Genomic DNA, 19,455 nt, shown 5'->3' with positions numbered 1-19,455 from the left:
GAGGGACTCGCCTGCAAAGCCGGGGCTGGGAGCTAGGGCCACTTGAGTAGAGGCTGGCTTGGGTGATGAGTCAGTTCCTCCCACACCTGTAGTGACCAGACTTCCGGTGTCTGATCAGTAGACTTTTTTTTTTATTTTAAGTTGGATTTTAAAAAAATTATATACAGTAGTTTTTTTAAAATAAACCTATGCTAAGGCATAAACTTACTATAATATATTAAAAGAATTTAAATTAAATACAAAAATAATATTAAACAGTACAGTAGAACCTCAGAGTTACGAACACCAAAGTTACGAACTGACCAGTTAACCACACATCTTATTTTGAACCAGAAGTATGTAATCAGGCAGCAGCAAAGACAGCACCCCTCCCCCCCCCCCCCCAAGCAAATACAGTTCTGTGTAAAACATAAACTACTAAAAAATTAAGGGAAAGTTTCAAAGCTGTATTGAGTCAAGGTTCAGTTGTGAACTATTTAAAGAACAACCATAACATCTTGTTCACAGTTACAACCTTCATTCCCAAGATGTTCGTAACGTTGAGGTTCTACTATACATGTTTGCTGCCACGTTTTTAAGAAGTCAGACCTCTGAACTGGTGGAATTCACTGGCTAAGCATCTGGAACCAGAGTTTGTTGCAGTGCAGAACCAGCTTTTGACAATGGTAACCTCTACAGCAAATACAGGGAGAATATTTTCTTCATTTCAGCTTATTCAATTAGTTCAGTTCAATGACTAGTTGATTTAAAGTTAAACAAATTGGAAGCTGAATAGATCTCTTAAACCCAATTGACCACGTCCTCCTTCTTTGCTGTTGTACGATAATGAGACTGTACCTGGTACATAACAGTTAAATGCATATTTTTCTTCCTTTTTTCAGGGTGGTGAGGTGCATGATGGATCTGAATTGATTGGTCCTGTTGAGCCTTTATCTGATTCCCTGATTGACAGCTTATCTGACTGCAGTTCTGAAGGTTGGTTTTCTTCTGTGATATAATCTGACCTCTTTGGTTTTTTTATAAGCTATTTAAAAAAAACAAAAACAAAAAATAAAACACCCTCCAAAAGCTTTCAGTGCTAGAAGGCTACAGGTTATGTGGCCTTTCTTAGAATCTCTTGATGTTTAAGTCTCACAATTACTTGTATAATCTATGTATGTGTTGATTTAAGTTTCTTAAAACTTACAGAAGCTAATATAATAATGACTGACTATTTTGCTTGTCCAAACAAGGGAACAAACTGTTGAGCTGTTTAGCCCCTGAAGGTAGCTATCATATCTAAAGGTAATGACTTTTAAAAGGGCACTGTTTGATTATTTTTTCTAAACCCCAGATTCCAATGTGCAACCTTCACACCGTGTGTCCTTTTTAAGAATGCCTTTGTAAAATGTTTACAAGGATCTCTCTGCTACTTGATTATATTTTAGGTATTTATGTGGCCTCTTTCATGGTAGCTGAGTGACTCACAACCTTTAGTCTAGCTATCTTCACAACACCCCTGTGAGGTAGGGAAGCGCTGGTACGATCCTCATGTTACAGATAAGGAACTGAGACAGAGAAAAGGCTAAGTGACTGGCTTGCCTAAGGTCACATAGGAAGTCTGTGGCAGAGTAAGAAATAGAGCCCATGTTTCCCGAGTGCTAGGCTAGTGCCCTGACTCCTGGACCGTTCGCCTTCTCCATGTGAAATTTACAAGGGCCCTTTTTAGGAAGGGAGAAACACATTGATTATTAAGGAAAAACTGAAACTGATTAGACACTATGTTCTGTAGAATGCAGAAAGTGAACGAACTTGAAAAAATACAGAAGTGTATTTTCTTTTTCCGATATAGTAATTTTCAATAGTGTTTGCAACTACAGGATATACATTGTCAGGCATAAATGTAGTTTCCAGGTTGCTGTCCTTTCTTAAAGCCTATAATCTAACCAGATTACTGGGATAGAACAATTAATTCAAAACCAACACTGAAAATGAGAAATAATTATATTCAAATCCTCTAGATGGCAGTACTAGTACTCAACTGTGACTTTTCTCCCCCCTCCTGATTTATGCAAACGTCTAGACTTGTATTCCTGTTCCAGGCATGTTTAACGTTGTTAAATGCAAGTGCTTCCAAGTCCTATTCTGCCACCTCCCGCCCACACACACACTCTGGAGCCTTGGGATGACTGCGGGTCCTTTAAATCATTTTAGGACTCCCTTTTTTGAAAGGGAACTGATGAAGGGATTTACTTATGAAGGATCTGTAGCATTCTCTCACTCTTGACTCTTTAGTTCCCAGGGGCTATAAATGCAGACTCTGTAGCAGTCCTGCAAACCCGGCTTCAGAAGATGAATTTGGGTTTCCTGCATGGCATTGCCAATGACCCCTGCTAGATCAATGAACAGGCTCTCAGTTGCCTTTTTAAACTGCGTGGTGCACTAGTTAAGGGCCAAATCTTATTTAAAAAAAAAAAAGTGTGTGTGTGTGTGTGGAGAGTGCCTAACGTTAGGCTCCTGAAATCAGAGGCCTTAGTTTTCAGAAGGGCGGAGTAGCCACAGCTCCCAGTGATGTTAAATACACTGCTTTGGATGTTCAGCCCTTCTGAAAAGTCAGGTCGCTGATTTCAACAGCCTAATTTTAAGCACCCTCCTTTTAAAATCTTGGTTATGATTCTTTAGACACTTGGACACTACAGTGAAGGGGACTAGTACTTGAATTCATTTCATTATTTTGGCTTCTGTTAACTTCAGTGTTTCAAAACCTGGGTGTAAAGATGGAGGCTTCATTTCCAGAGGTAAAAAGTATTTTAACAACAAATAGAGAGAGAGTGAACAACCTAACAAAAAGCATTTCTAAAGTTCAGAGAGTAGGAAAATCAACATCTATTTTGTACAGTTTTTTTCTGAAACAGAGTACCTTGGAGAGAGAGATTTTTTTCTTTCAATATGGTTTATGTATAAAGATTTCATTTGTTGGAGTTCTGTGTATAAAAATGAAGAAATCTTTCAATATGGTTGAGTCAGCATCTGAAACTCCATTCCAAGCAGAAAACTACATGTGAATAGAGGAGTGCCTACACCAGAACAAGCCAGTGCATCTGGCAGTGGTCCGTAATCTTATGAGGAGTGCAAATTTCCTCAGCTAGACCTGGACAATTGTTTGCAACTTTATTTATCACTTCATAGTAGCTGATGCTTGAAGGATGAGGGTTAATGGCCTTCATAATCATTATTCATACTAGTATGGTGGTAGATGTTAACAATATGCTCAGATAGGATGCCATATTAATTCTGAAACCTCACTCCGTAGAAAATATTAGACTGGACCAAATACAGCATTATAAGCAATGTGCAATCCCACTGAACCCAGTGGGATTGCATGGGGTGTACACAAGTACGGTAATTTGGCCTGTTAATTTTTTTTAACCCTGAGTACTCATCCCCTGTTAGCTGCGTCACAATACAAATGTGTAATGTTCCTTTATCTCCAAACAAGCAGTGGCCCCTCTTCTACCTTGCAAGCATGTACATATACACATCGTACCAACCTCTCCCCCTACACCAATTGCCAAATCCTCTAGACAAGTGACTTAGGGAGTCTTTCTTTCTATATGCATTATCATGGCCACCTTCTCTTCCCCAAAAATGAATCCATTCATGGCCTTGCCCCACCCACAGAACAGTTTCAATGTATCATCCAGCTGGAAATTGGGAAATATTCTAAGGACTAGTTCAGAAGTGACCTTGTCACTTATTTTTGTGAACTTTCTTAACATCTTAACCATTATTTCCTCTCTTGTGAAATTCTTGTTTATTTTTAAACAGGCAAGTATAGCTAAGCCATCCACTTCTCAGGACACTAATAGGAAAAGATGTGATGATGGGTAGGTCTACGCTGCCAAAAAAAAGACGCGTGGCAGCAAGTCTCAGAGCCTGGACCAACTGACTTGGGCTCGCAGAGTTTGCGGCATGGGACTAAAAATAGTAGTGTAGATGTTCTGGTTCCGGCTGGAGCACAGGATCCGAAATCCACCCCCTCACCAGGTTATAGAGCCTGGACTCAGCACAAGAGGGAACGTCTACACTGCTAGTTTTAGCCCCGCAGTATGAGTGAGCCCAAGTCAGTTGACCTGGGCTTTAAGATTTGTTGCTCCGGGTCTGTTTTTGCAGTGTTGACATACCCTTTATTTACAATGGGGGGAAAAACTAAGTCTGCTAGTCTGGAGGGCCTGTATACCCCTCATCTAAAACCACCCCTATTTAACATATATTGCCACATCTACATAACTTCACCCATAAATCAATGCTTCTTCAACCCACACTCCTAGCTAATCGCTGTTTCCCATAAACAAAATCAACTGACCACCCCAGTTAATAAATTCTGGGCTCTCAGCACCTAAATTATGGGTTCACCTATAAATGCACAAATGATAGATTCTCCATGTGCACTCTCCCTTATTAATGAATTGTCTGCTCTCCCCTTGCCCACCTGGTAAGGAGTTCAGGCCCTCTCCCTTTTGCAGAGCTCTAGGACCCGCAGGAGACTCTCTGCTTCCCAGCAATCTCTGTTCCTCCTCCAGCTTCTCTTATGCCTTGTCTGCACTTCCACTTTACAGCGCTGCAACTTTCTCGCTCAGGGGTGTGAATAAACACACCCCTGAGCGCTGCAAGTTTCAGCGCTGTACAGTGGCAGTGTAGGCGCCCAGTGCTGGTAGGTACTCCTCTCGTGGGGGTGGTCCTGTTTACAGGGCTGGGAGAGCTCTCTCCCAGCGCTGGTGCCACAACTGCACAGCCATGTTAAAGTGCTGCCTTGGCAGTGCTTTAATGTTGCTAGTGAAGACATGCCCTTAGAATGGAAGTGGTGTCTGTACGACGCTCCTTGCCTTCTGCAAAAGAACAATGGTGCCCTGCACTCTCTCTGCCTTCCCCCAGGCTTTTTCCTGAGAGAGCAAATGGGAGTGGCTCTACTTCCTGCCTCCTCTTCCCCCTCACTCCCCTTAAAGGAGCTAGTGTCTCCAAAGACCACTTTTCTAGGCAAAAATTCTGCTCATCCTTCATGAGAAGGTGAGTGGGGTTTTCCCCCCAAACTCTGTCTCTAGAGCTTTGGAGAAAGTCTAAAGGAGTTTGTTTTTGTTTATGAGAACTACCTGAGTCATGAAACATTACCTGGTGGTGAGGAGAATCTCTTGCCTGCAATGATAATGCACAAGACAGCAGACTTCAGGGTTTATCTCAGAATTTTCTTTTGCCCATTCATTTATTGCTTCAATGGGTATGTGTGGCAAGATGATAAAACAAACTCCCATTTGCGGTCCAGCTGGCAGTGCCAAGTTCATGGCTTATTCCAGACATCTGGTGCAGGATATTATTCTGGAATATTGTTTTCCAAATTGAAAGCTTGTGAGTTGTCTTAAAGCGTATGCATGTTTGCAAGTCCCTCAAATCTTAAATTTCCATAAGAATTGTGGAGGAGCAGAATAGTCTATATTGGGATTAAATGCCATCATCACAGTTGAATTTGGATACGCTAATGCGGTACTGAGGCTTCATGTAGTTCCCCTAAATAGGCATCTTTGCTGTTTAATCTTTTTAAACCTTTAAGGCCTCAAGGAATTGAAAGAATTAAAATCACAGTTACGATGATGTCGCTGTTTTGGCAATCCAAAATGAATACATCTGAAAGCAGGTTTGAGTGCAGTTGCTTCGGATACACTTCTCTATCTGCCACAAGACTGCATCAATAAGTCTCTTCTTCCCTTTGCTTGATATTAAATTAACTTATATTCTGTGATGTAAAAATATATCTAATGCCTTTCCCCTCTGTCCTTTTTAGTTCAAAAGGATTTAAGTGGACTCGATGATGTGATGCTTACCAGCCAATCAGAATGTGGAGGTGAGATCTAGAAATAGCTTTGTTTATATATCTGCCATATAGTCAAATACCAAAAAGAATATTTTTCGAGTTGAAACTTGGTGCCTTTTATACATGATAATATATACAGAGAGAAAAATGATAACCTATATATTAAAATTGATTTGAAACCAATGGGTCACAAATATCTAATTGGTAATTTAACAACTTGGGCCACTTAGTCTTACTAACTTAAAGCAACAAGTGAAGTGTTTTGTTTTTTTTAAACAGTAAACAGTTGCAGCCTGAATTCATTTTGTAGCATATTCCACACAAGTAGGGTTAGCTGTGTAATTTCCAGGAGCCCAAATGAGAGTGGGCTCTGAAGGTATAGATTGGCTGCTAGTTGCTTATTCTCCTTGCATTCTCATTGTTATAGTGAGGAATTTGGGCTGAGAGTTGCTTTTGGAAGCCTTTTGCCAACTTGGGGAAAATTGGGCTTCTTCCACAGGAACTCAAAAATCTTGAGGTCCCAAGAGAGTGCTGGTATATAACACTAGTTCTACCCTTGAAGTCTTGTGATGATATATATCAAAAAAACAGGTGAGGTAAAGAGTCTGTAGGTTTGAAATTCAAAATGGAAGAGGAATGGCAAGTCTTGTGATAGAGAATTCCAAAGGGCACTTACGGTAGAGGAGGAAATCAGATCATCAGTAGTCCTTCTGACCTACACCAGAGATGCTACAAAAGTTATGGAGGCTTAACTTGAGTATACATGGTGGGTAACAAGAAAGAAATTTTCTCAGAGTATTTGTAGAAATACTAATACTAGCTGCTTTCATTTCTTTGTACACACTTGTGATCATACTTCCAGGTTTCTCCAGTGATAGTGACCTCATCTCTTTGACAGTCGATGTAGACTCTCTTGCTGAATTAGATGATGGAATGGCATCCAACCAAAATTCTCCCAGTAGAGCTTTTGGTCTCAGCCTTGCTTCAGAATCCTTAGGACAAGGTGCTGTTGCTTATGATTGTGAGTGGAGCAAACCTGAAGGCGAGAGGGAGAGCGAGAGCCGTAGTCTGTTTACTGGGAGCTTAAGACACAAGCCTGGCAAACATGATTACTTGGAGAAAGCGGGGGAGCTGATAAAGCTGGCCTTGAAGAAGGAGGAAGAAGAAGATTATGAAGCTGCCTTTAGCTTTTATCGGAGAGGGGTCGATCTGCTCCTGGAAGGTGTTCAAGGTATGGATCTTCCCACTGCATTGGATGACTTCTTTGATATGTTAGTCTTCTATTAATAACAACAATTTAGTAAGTGCTAAAGAGGTTCTGTTAAATGGCAAATGATATGTGTAGCTGAGAACTGAAATGTGTTTTCTTATCTGAGACTGTTTTCGAACAGTAATGCTGAGTGTCAAATACCTGTTCTCTTTTCAAACCTGAAGCTCAACCACAATCTAAATGCTGAGTTGCAGTTTGTCTTCTCTGTCTAGTATACTCCTGTAAATATTCCTTTTATTACACGTGAATTATTCTTTATGTACCATTGGGAATGATTATCTATAATACTCAGAATTTGCAGAACTGTTGTAACATAACTTAACTTACATGGTTAATTGAGGGTTAATTATCCCCTTTTGACACATGGGGAAACAGACTCAGGTTAACTTTCCAAACACATCAGGGAGCAGAAGTGTTTCTGCCTCCTAGCCTTCTTCCTAGTCCACTAGACCCTTTTGCCTTCTCTAGCTGAAAGACGCATATACATATAAATGGTTTTCCAAATTCTTTATTATAGAGCTATTTTCATTGCTAGAGGAGAACAGAATTGTATTCACACATGACCTCATCCCTGTAAAATGTCAGTTTGGAAATGCTGAAGTTAAACAACAGAACATCCTGCTTGCCACTCAAGGAAGGGTTTTCTCTCTTCCATCTCTGATCCCTAAAAGCCCCAAATTACAGCAGCCTTTCAAGCCAATGAAAATTAAAATATATTAGTATTAACTTCTGGTCTGGCTGCAGGAATTGTAGCAGAGCAGTTGCATGTGACTTTGTACAGGAGTGAATTCAGAGCCTGTGCAGTACTCCCATCCCACGCTAACCTGCTGAGAACAGAAGACTGGAATCCAGGTCCAGGTCTCATTTGACAGTGCAGAGCCCTAACCACAGATCGACTGGGTGGATTCAGAAATTAACTCCAGTAGTTCCAGACAGACTGGCTTTCAGATTTTTATTGTATTTCATAAGGACACACAGCATTGATCCTCTGGAGGGGCCCCTGTATGGTTCTGTGAATGGATGTTGCATATTGTGCTGCTTTTTACACTGGCCGCAAGAAAATAATAGGAATAGTATTGTAGGTGATGGAAAATGTAGGTGATGGACAAGAGTATGTGCTTATCCTCTGCTAGAGATGAGCCAACTCACTGTTTATAAATCTACCTCTTTCCTTCTCTCTGGGAGTCATGTCATTAGGATGACTGCACGTCATAGCTTTTCAATGGCATCTTATCCCTACTTATCCATATTATCAACATGCTTTTCATTCCGGACGTTGAATGTGTTGGGAATCCATCTGTTGGTAGCAACCCTGCTGTTCATTCTTTATTAATACACTTTCGTTTAGGATGATGTGCCTTTCACTATTGCTTTTCTGAAGGACATTCCATTTTGTCATAACCACTTCTGCTTTTTAACCACAATGCAAGGGCCTTTCAAACAGGCATTTGCAGCTTCAGCATAAAAAGGCCTTTCTGACAAATCTACCTTTAAATTCTTAGTTTGCTGCAATCGCTAGAGTTTTCTCTAAGAACTTGAAATTTCTTGCTTTCTCCTACTCTCTCTCATATTTCCTATCTCTTTGTACAGCTACCTAGCAACAGTCCTAATTCCCAATCTTATTCTCTAATCCATTGATATCCAGGATTTTCAGCCTGATGGCCAAACATTATTTCAAAAAAGTCAAAGGGTCCCAGAAAGCGTGGTGAAAGTGAATAAGGAAGCATTATTTACCCCTTTACATAACACAAGAATCAGGGGTCACTCAATGAAATTAACAGGCAGCAGGTTTAAAACAAACATAAGGAAGTTCTTCTTCACACAGCACACTGTCAACCTGTGGGACTGGTTGCCAGGGGATGCTGTGAAGGCCAAAAGTATAACAAGATTCAAAAAGAATTAGGTAAGTTCATCGAGGATAGGTTCATCAATGGCTATTAGCGAGAATGGTCAGGGATGCAACTCCATGCTTCAGGTGTCCCTAAAGCTCTGATTGCTAGAAACTGGGGCTGGATGATGGGGGGGATGGATCACCTGGTAATTCCATTATTCTGTTCATTCCCTCTAAAGCACTGGGCACTAAACACTGTTGGAAGTCAGGCCGTTGGACTAGATGACCATTGGTCTGACTCAGTATGGTCATTCTTATCATCCTAATGGTTTTCGGCAGATTTTCTGCCCTTTTTTTGCTTCCTTTCTACCACTTGGGCAGCACAAAGGGAGTAGTAACCAGCTGCAACTCCATGCTGGGGATACCCCCCCAACATGGGGGATTTCTGTGTGGGTGCAGAATTAGCATAGCTGTTACCTACGCTTTACTCTTCCCATATGACAGGCTCTCTGTGCCAGGGATTGGGGATCAGGGACGGAAGGTGATTGGAGTGTGTATCATTCTGTCCATCTCCAGCTGGTATGTAATTCCTTGGAGACCATAGCCAGCTAATTCAGGTTAGAGCAGCCCCTAAATTGCTCTAAACTAGGCTGGGGCAGAGAACCTGGGAGCTGTAACTGGTTGCTGGTTCTGAGCTTGTCATCTCCTCTGTGAGGGTGGGATGAAAGAGAGAAGTCATCCTTTGCTAGACACTCCCCCTAGGCTCAGGTAGAGCCAGCTGAACTTGTATCCAGTTCTTTCTGGGGCTCTCACAGCCTGGCAGAGAAGTCCCCAGCCTCTTTGCCACAGTGACACAGCTAATTCAAATATTTCAGTTTCAAAATTCCAGGGTGTGGTTCAGAGAACATCTTTTCCATTCCTAATAAAAAACATATTTTCTTATTACAGTCTCCTTTGAGGGACATAGGTGGCCCCCAACCCACAGATTAAACGACTGTGCCGTAACTCTCTAATTTCTCTGAAGGGTTTGAATTCATCATATTCTTAACTAGCCCTGGAGATACTTATGTCAGTATATCTTCATTTAAAATATGCTGTTACTGTTAATATTGACAAGTGAATATTCACTCTACATTGCAATAATAATCTTAACTCTGACTCATAAAACATGCTTATTATCTTTTCCAACATATATCTCACGTGGTCAAAAACATGCATGTATTAGTGATATGCATGTTAAAATCCTTTGTAAATGTCTTGGGTGTCAATAGTTCGTGGTTTACTTATAGAATATCTTCATTTTGTGTCTCTTTCCAGGCCAGCCAAAACAGTTATCCGATCTTAGGGTGGGTTTTTTTTTTTTTTCCTTTTTCCCCACATGCCATCACTACATAGTGTGTGTGGCCTGTCGTCTCAGATTTGACACTATTAGATTGAAGGTGTCCTTTCCATATAAAGTGACAATTCAGAATGCTGCCACTTGGTGGCACCAAGAAAATAGAAATTGACGCTTAAAAAGCAGAATCTCAAAATGCAATCTATGTAGCAAACAGTCAATCCCTTCTGTTTGGAAGTTCCCTCTGACTGCTTTTCATATTGTAGTTTAGTAACTTGGCATCACAGACCTGGAATTTAAGTTTCTTTTTATCCTGTTGTTAAGCGCTCCTATTGATTTGGTATAAGGTATACTCACTCGTGCTTCTGACCTGTCCCAATGGTATTGCCCATGTTCCTAGCTGTAAATATTCTTGAAGTTATTACATGTATTACTTTAATCTTGCAGACTTGCAATTCCTTAGCTGATGATAAATAGCTATAATTTGTCTGCTCTTCCGTAAAGGCAGTCTCTGTAAATGGAAAATCTGACATACCTGATGACTCTTCAGCCCTTTGACTTTATGGCGCTAATCCCAGAGGTGAAAAATTCTGCATGTGCTGAAGCCAAGGAGATAAGGATGTTGACTTGGTTTTCAGTTTCCTTTGTGTATACAGTGGAAAGCAGGGTTCTGTTAACTGCATTGTTAGCAACACACTTGTATCTTCCCCTGTTACTCTTCTGTGACATTTTAGCATGAAATCTTTAGTGTTCAGTTTACTGTCCTGGCAAGAAAACTGATCGGGGTGCCTTTCAGGGAATAAAGGGGGTTGTATGACAGTGTTAAATTCTGAGAACTAGCTGTACTATTTTTGCTCTGGGCATCAATACAATAAACATCTTAGGCCAAATTTTGTTCATGCACAGCCCATGTGCATAAAGAGATGAAATTCTATAACCTGTGCCCAGGCTCGAAATGGGCTGCAGTAGTATCTCCTGTACTCTAAGTACACCTCCAGACTGAAATGGATAGAGTACTTATTGCAGCACAGTTCCATGGCGTACAGTGGGCAGCAATGGCTGTTCGCATCCCTCTCCCCCTCTCCTGAAGTGGAATCCCACTGGTGCGGCTTCAGAACTAGTTTGGCTAACAGATATGGCTATTTCTTTATTTTGTTAGCATGGTGAACAGTCTGTGTTGCTTCAGGCCTGTTGATGATGAATTACATGAAGAAAAAAAAAATCAGCAACAGCAAGCCTCGTGCTTCCCAGCTGTCCCTCATTTTGAGGACTTTGGTCATTTTAGTCCCAGAGTTAACTATGAAGCTGGTGTCCCTTCATTCTTCTTGCTGGACATAATTTACATTAGTAAGAAACTAACTGGGAGGCTGAGGTAACAGAAAATGCTATTTGTACTAGAGAAATTAATCCCATCTCTTCAGTTCTTTCCTTATTGTGTGACCATCCCAAATTATACCCCCAGTTGGGCGTCGACAAGTTGAGATGTATGGGGAGCAGATAGTTAAACATGATTACTTATTTTAACCTAAAAAAGCTGACAGTGCCTAAGATGGTGAGGCAAGAAAGATACAGAGATATAGGGGAACCAGATACATGAGTAAGGGTGACAGAATCTGTCCTATTAGGTTGAAAAAGTAAGGACTAATAGCTAACCCTTTTTTACAGGTCTCCAAGTTATACATGAAAATCTGGAGGAAGATTATATACCTAATCTATGGTAGATCTGGAATGCTTGTTCCACTTTGGGACTGTACATTCTTCACTTGCATGTGTATATATCTGAATGATGAACAGTCTTGGTTGTGTGGAGTGAGCATTTGTACAGTGTAGTCTTCAAGGCTGAGCATCTGATTAAATAAACCATGATGCATACAATTTGTGTGGTGTCCTTGTAGATCATAAATAGATCTTAAGCTAATTAATTAGTTCTATCTGCCAGGTCTTGGACACTAGTTTTCATTGGCTATCCACAAACTATGGATAAGCTTCTGGTGTCAGGGAAAACATTTTGATTAGGGCTGTCAAGCGATTAAAAAATAATCGGACTGTTAAATCATAATAGAATACCATTTATATAAATATTTTTGGATGTTTTTCACATTTTCAAATATACTGATTTCAGTTACAGCACAGAATACACAGTGTACAGTGCTCTTGTGTAGAATTAAATACAAAGTGTACAGTTTATTTTTTACAGTATATTTTAATATAAATATTTGCACTGTAAAAATAAAAGAAATAGTATTTTTCAATTCACTTAATTTTTCAATTCACTGTAGTGCAATCTCTTTATCATGAAAGCTGGACTTACAAACGTAGTTATGTACAAAAAATAACTGCATTCAAAAACAAAACAATGTAAAACTTTAGAGCATACAAGTCCTCTCAGTCCTACTTCTTGTTCAACCAATTGCTCAGAGAAACAAGTTTGTTTACATTTGCAGAAGATAATGCTGCCCGCTTCTTGTTTACAATGTCACCTGAAAGTGAGAACGGGCATTTGCATGGTACTGTTGAAGTCGGCGTTGCGAGATATTTACGTGCCACATGTGCTAAAGATTCATATGTCCCTTCATGTTTCAACCACCATTCTAGAGGACATGTTTCCATGCTGATGATGAGTTTTGCTCACTAATGATCCAAAGCAGTGCAGACCAACTGAGTCAGATGTCAACAGCAGAAGGTTGATTTTCTTTTTTGTTGGTTCGGGTTCTATATTTTCTGCATCGGAGTGCTGCTCTTTTAGGACTTCTGAAAGCATGCGCCACACCTCATCCCTCTCAGATTTAGGAAGGCACTTCAGATTCTTAAATCTTGGGTTGAGTGCTGTAGGTATTTTTAGACATCTTACATTGGTACCTTCTTTGCGTTTTGTAAAGTCTGCAGTGAATATGTTCTGAAAACAAACAACATGTGCTGAGTCATCATCCGAGACTGCTATAACATGAAATATATGGCTGAATGCAGGTAAAACACAGAGCAGGAGACATACAAGGAGTTCAGTCACAAATTTAATTTACACATTATTTTTTTAACAAGTGCCATCAACATAGAAGCATGTCCTCTTGAATGGTGGCCAAAGCATGAAGGGGCATACGAATGTTTAGCATATCTGGCACATAAATACCTTGCAATGCAGGCTACAAAAGTGCCATGGAAATGTCTGTTCTCGCTTTCAGGTGACATTGTAAATAAGAAGCAGGCAGCAGTATCTCCTGTAAATGTAAACAAACTTGTTTGTCTGAGCAATTGGTTGAACATGAAGTAGGACTGGGTGGACTTGTAGGCTCTAAAGTTTTAGATTGTTTTGTTTTTGAGTGCAGTTATGTAACAAAAAAAAATCTACATTTGTAAATTGCGCTTTCACGAATAAGAGATTGCACTATGGTACTTGTATGAGGTGAATTAAAAAATACTATTTCTTTTATCATTTTTACAGTGCAAATATTTGTAATAAAAGTAATATAAAGTGAGCACTGTACACTACACTTTTTGTATTCTGTATTGTAATTGAAATCAATATATTTGAAAATGTAGAAAAACATCCAAAATATTTAATGAATTTCAATTGGTATTCTATTGTTTAACAGTGCAATTAAAACTGCGATTAATAGCGATTCATTTTTTAATCATGATTAATTTTTTTGAGTTAATCGCATGAGTTAACGGCGATTAATCGACAGCCCTAATTTTGATAATATCAGTTGTATACCCACTTACATTAGTTTTGCTGATATCCAACAAACAGAGCTGGAATGAAAGTTACAAATACGATTTGAATGTCATTTTGAACTTGGACCCAGAAATTTATATATAATGAGGCATTCCCACAAAAAATGAAATAGGGTTGCCTTAGGTGCGTAATATTTTTAGACCTCTAGATGATATTTCTAGCCATTTTGGAAATGAACTAACTTTCCAGTTTAAAATGTTACCTCCGCTTTGATGGGGGAAGATTAGGGTTTAAATCATCTATTCAGAGGAACAGGACAGCATGATTGGAGATTATTCTTGGATCTGTTAGGAATGCCACACAACTTTCAGAATATAATATAGATAGAAGAAATAGATCTAGTCTAGTATGTCTGGTATCTTAAGGTGTAGTAACCGGCGGTTTTGCCTGTAGAGTTTAGTGCCTCATTGAGTGGTGTCATTGAGGTAAGCCTTTACTGGTGAAGGAAAACTGGGTATGGGTTTGAGGTCCGGTCTGGTGCTACGTGACCTTGTTGAATACAGAAACAAGCAATGTATTTTTTTTTTTTTAATAAAAAGTATAAACTTTGGTGTCCTAAAAGCAACCGACTGAATAGTTTATTTCCACCTCCTAGCTACTGAAGTGGGCTTCCTACACAGTTTTGCATAAAAAATTAATCCCTGCTCCTCAATTTATGTAAACCAATGCAAAATACAGATTTAAATCTGGTGATTTTTAGTCTCAATTATCCAGGCCCATCCCCACCTATAGTACTTTCTGGTAAGCAGCAGAATATACAAATACTAGAATAGCTGATTTTAATATAGCGAAGAGCTTATCTCTGTGTTGAAGGTGTAAACAGTTCTCAGAATCTAAGGATTCTTGTGAGGGTTTTATGTTCGTTCCTGGTGAAGATTTTTAAAGAAGCTGGATAGATGGGGCTGCATCTGTAACCATATTGCCTGATGATGTTCCTTACTGGCTTAAAGTCTGCGTTGTGTGAAATCCTACAGAGACATCTTGGAAGAAACATGCTCATGCCATTGTGTAGAGGAGTAGTTCCTTTTTTTTTTCTCTTTCCCCATAGCGGCTTAAAACAGCTTGTCTTCACAGCTGTGGGGCTGGGCCAGCATGAGTTGTAGCCTTTTAGGAGGAGTGTACGGTCTACTCTTTCAATTTTGGGTTTGCAATTTTTGTTGAAACTTCAAGTAAGTGGGAAGCTAGTCTTCAAATAAAAAGAAAACAGAGAGAAGTAGGATTAGGCAGTTCACTACCTTCTGGGAGTACTGTAATATGAATCTCTCTCCTTCCTCCCCCCTCCTCTCTTCCTGCAATTCCTCATTCTTCAGGCTGTTGTAGCTTCTTTCTTGGAGTCAGGAGTGTGTCTTCAAACTCCTGTTGGATTTCCTCTGACCTGTAACAAGTTTGGTGTCACATTCACTGACTTTCAGTCATATTTCTCTGTTTAGTAGAACGCCCCCCGAGAACAGACTGAAGAGAGGCTTGGAAACATTTCGTTTTTCATTTCTCTGGTAAGGTTCTGTGTAACTACGTCCACTATTTTGGCTGCCAAAGCTGTCTCCTGTTTCTGTGTTGCTAGTGTTGGAGGACATGCTGCTGCTGGCACCATTTTGTTTTCTTATCAGTGCTAGGAGGCTGCTGCTTCTCCTTCTGTTTTTGTGCTGATGTAGGTTCCAGATTTTATTTTTTTAACAGAAGAGTATCCAGGGATGTTTCTTCCATTGTAGAATCCATGTAGTTTGACTGATTATTTTTTGTTGTTAACTGCTCAATGGGAAATAGAGCCAGAGCTCAGTGTGAATGCAGATGCTAGCTAGGTTTGCCTCACATGACCAGATCACAGGTTTCTTTGGACATTTACACACATACTACAGATTACCAGCTTCTGTCCTGTTTAACACAGTTATGAATGCAAGAAACATTTTTATCTGAAGTGAGATACTCCTATGAATAAAACTTTTGAAAAGCTATGTCTTGTATGTACTGTAAAATTTGTGGTTCTTAACTGATACCTGCCTGTTAGTCACTTGAGCACTCCATATGCAGAACACTTTCCTAGGTAGCCTTAACCTTTGTACTTATTTCTACATATTTTTCCAGATACTCTGTTCAGATTTGTGATAACCCATTGGTGGGTTAAATTTTGTTTCACTGTCTGAGTTGGAGTTGGTACCTTCATTCAAGGTATATGGGTTCTAAATACCTAGGTAAACATGCATTAAATGTGGTGTACTCAGAGTCCTTAAAAGAACCCAAATGTTTGTCCTGGAAAGTTATGAGGGTTCTGTGTTCCAGGGAGTCCACTTGATGCCACAGATTTGTGCTTCAGACTTTAAGGCTTCACTTAAAAATATGCTATTCTTCACGGTTGCGTAGATAACCGATGAAGTCTGCAGATAGCGAGAAAAAATAACTCAAAAAAGTGAACTGCACTATTATCTCAATCAGTTAGTTACTCTGAAACCCGAAGAAGGCAAAATGTCAACATTAACTGTTTCAATGCTGATCATTAACAAACTGCCAGCGTATGTGCTCATCCTCCATCCCAAGCTGCTTCCAGGTGCTGAAATTACTAGCTGCCTCCTTGACAGCTGCCAACATGTCCAGCAACTAATTATGCAGTCAAATTAAAAAGCATTCTAGCTTGCTGTGGCGTTCAGGGGGACTTGTTCGTGACTCAGCTCCTCCTCCCATTCCTGAAACAAATTTCCCAGAAGTGTGCTTGAAATTTCAGGGCTACAGAATAGTGGCCACAGTGTCAAGATTTACAAATTGCATGTTCACTTACGGTGTGCACGAGTTTGTTTGGTTAATAAGGAGATAGCAGTCTCATTCGTATGAGGTAAGAAGTGTTTGCACTAATAAAAACAGAGGTCCTCAAACCAGATAAGCAAAAATAACAGCTGGGTTACCCACTAATGAGGAAGGTGTTGCTAAACCTCCTTTCACTGTGGGAAGGATAAGTCTTTTAAGGCTTCCCCCCTTGCATTTTATTACTCTGTGGGAAAACAGAGGCATTCTTTGAAAAATCCAATAATCAAGCTGGGGGATATATATGGGGTGGCGGTGAAGGACATAGAGAAACTTGTTTATATAACAAAGAGTATTTAACTGTTACATTGGGTGATTATGAGTGACTTATTCAAGCTTTTAGCATCTGAAAAAAGTTTTACTGTTTCAATCAATGGCCCAATAATTGGAGTTTGGGAGGAATTGCATAGACAGATCCTCCATCAAATTCCTGATATGATTCTTTAAGAGAAGAAACTTCCAACCTCTTCTGGTTGGTTCTTAAATCCTGATATGGTCTAAAATATTTGAGTAGTCATGAGAGAGAATACAGAAGGGTATGAGATACCTAGAAGCAATAACATATCAGTAGAGAGATAATGGTAGCTTGTTGGTCTTATTCCTTCTGTGGAAATGTCCTTGTCGTGTGCTGAGGTTTACTGCAGATAGTTGAGGACAGGGGAGAGAGAGGACATCATCTGATTAGATGATTTTCTAGCAAAAATGAAAGTGATCTGATATTTACCTTATATCTGATAAATCTTGGGCCCCAGCAGCACTGTGAAGACTGGAAGGTGGAGACATGGAATGTCTCCCCTCCTCCAAATCTCACTTGGGCTACTATTTCCAAAAGCTCAGTGCAGTCAAATGATTTTCCTGCGTGGTATGAGGCATCTGTGTATTACTCTCCCACGTCTTTTGTGGTACCTGCAAAGTATGCCTTCTAAAAATTACAGCAGTGGAATGTTCTAACTTGAAACTCAATCAATTGCCATGAATCACTCTGGGGGAAAAAAACCAGGCCCTTCTTTTCTCTAGGCTAGGGCCCTGGCAATAATGTAAAAATCTAACTTTGATGGCTGTGCTGGTCTCTGAGGTGAACAGAAGTGGTTCTGTTTGGTTTCAGTGATGCACATAGGAGCGTCTCTCAAGGAGCTTGCAAGGTTATTCTTTTTTCGTAACATTCCTTGTACATTCTTGGTAGAAGAGGTGATTGTTTAGTTTGATCTTTAATTGTAAATCAGATCCATTTGGAGTGCATCTGTTTTTCCTTCACAAGAATAAATAGCTCACGAATCTCACTTCCTGAAATGGGATGCTCCAACGCGATTGTCTCATCTTGCAAGAGATGGACCAAGCTCATTCTGGAACGTTGACTGACTTATTTTTAAACTGGAGGTTTGGTCTGAACTATAAAGATTTATGTAGTATTTTATTTATATATATATATATAAACCTACTAAGGTGGGGTAGCCTCCCCTGGCTCACCAACTGGTTGAGAAAAGTGTAGGTTTGTTCAGTGGTCACATTAATAGAGACCGCAGTCTTCATTCTTAAAAAATGTGCAGGGGGGCTCAAGTCTATATCTGGATGGATATTATCTCTTGAATTACTGGAAACAAGGGGTTCTAGTTTCTGAGCCCATGGCAAGTTTCTTCACTGTTAACGTGTATAAAAAAACAAAGTTAATGGTGACCTGCAAAGGTTTTTTTTTTTAAAAAAACAAAACAAACAGATTTGTGTTTTATGATGTATAAAGGGGACGTGTGTGTGTGTGTTTTGAGGTTTTTTCCTGCTTAGTTTGTACCATAAAAATATCCTGATGTCAATTTTGGTTGTGCTAGAGGAATTATTGGAGTCTCTGAAGATGTATATTATGTATTTTTCCTGCTTTTGTAGCGCTTCTGTCCAGTCAACCGGTTTTCCAAATCCAGGATAACTGGATATATTCCATCATATATGTTGCATCAAAGTTATTTGATAAGTGATATTATTTATTATTTAAGTGATAAGGAAATATACTATTTCTAGTGTCCTTCAATTGGCATTGCATCTGTGCAGGAGATTCAGGTGCATAATTAGGCAACAGCAATTTCTCACCTAGCTGGTATCTTCTCTTTGAATCTGATTCTTTTCCCCATTCCTGGATGCACTTAGTGATTCTCATGAAGGGCCGTGTTTTTTTAAGATGTGACCCTTAATCTACCTGCCCTTTTTTCCAGGGATGGGAATCAAAGGTGACAGTAATTGTGGCCAAGAAGTAGGCAGGCGTATCTCTGATGGAAGCATGGGCCAGTCGGTAGACCAGAGTGTTAATCCTGCGTCTGCCAATGATTGGCTGTGTGATTTTGGGCAAGTGTCTGAACAGCTGTGTAGCTGAATTACTCCAATCTGTTAAATGAGGCTAATGGGGTTTACCCACCTTTGTAAAGCACTTCAAGATCTAAAAGTTCCCAGTGTATTTTAAGTATGATAGTGGATCTGAGTGGGAGAGATGAGCAGCTTTTGGAATGGATGTTCATTTGGAAGCTTGTATTTTAATCTTCAGAACAAGTTTTCACTTTTTCTCCCTTTTGCTCTTTAGCAGCCAAACATGGCACTCTAGTCTAGCATGTTTTTTTTTTTTTTTTTAAAAAAGGGGGGGGAATGGAGGGAGAGGAGACGGCCT

General features: G+C 39.8%; 1 protein-coding gene across 3 annotated transcripts in view; it reads left to right on the top strand.

Moving 5' to 3' along the window:
- The window catches only part of RPS6KC1 (ribosomal protein S6 kinase C1), a 114,368-nt gene that overhangs the window by 27,500 nt on the left and 67,413 nt on the right, over positions 1 to 19,455 (top strand). Inside the window, exons 1-4 of one of the 3 annotated variants that reach the window (XM_077813759.1) lie at positions 597 to 665; positions 882 to 975; positions 5,816 to 5,875; positions 6,708 to 7,076. In XM_077813759.1, coding sequence (XP_077669885.1) covers positions 663 to 665; positions 882 to 975; positions 5,816 to 5,875; positions 6,708 to 7,076 — 526 coding nt within the window. In that variant the 5' untranslated portion in view covers positions 597 to 662. Of the gene's footprint in view, positions 1 to 596; positions 666 to 881; positions 976 to 5,815; positions 5,876 to 6,707; positions 7,077 to 19,455 lie in introns of those variants that run through there. The other 2 variants (XM_077813758.1, XM_077813760.1) reach the window with 2 other exon arrangements.

The sequence above is a fragment of the Eretmochelys imbricata genome, chromosome 3 (genome assembly GCF_965152235.1).
Source record: "Eretmochelys imbricata isolate rEreImb1 chromosome 3, rEreImb1.hap1, whole genome shotgun sequence".
In the NCBI taxonomy this organism is placed as follows: Eukaryota; Metazoa; Chordata; order Testudines; family Cheloniidae; genus Eretmochelys; species Eretmochelys imbricata.
This window is presented reverse-complemented; position numbering and strand designations above follow the sequence as displayed.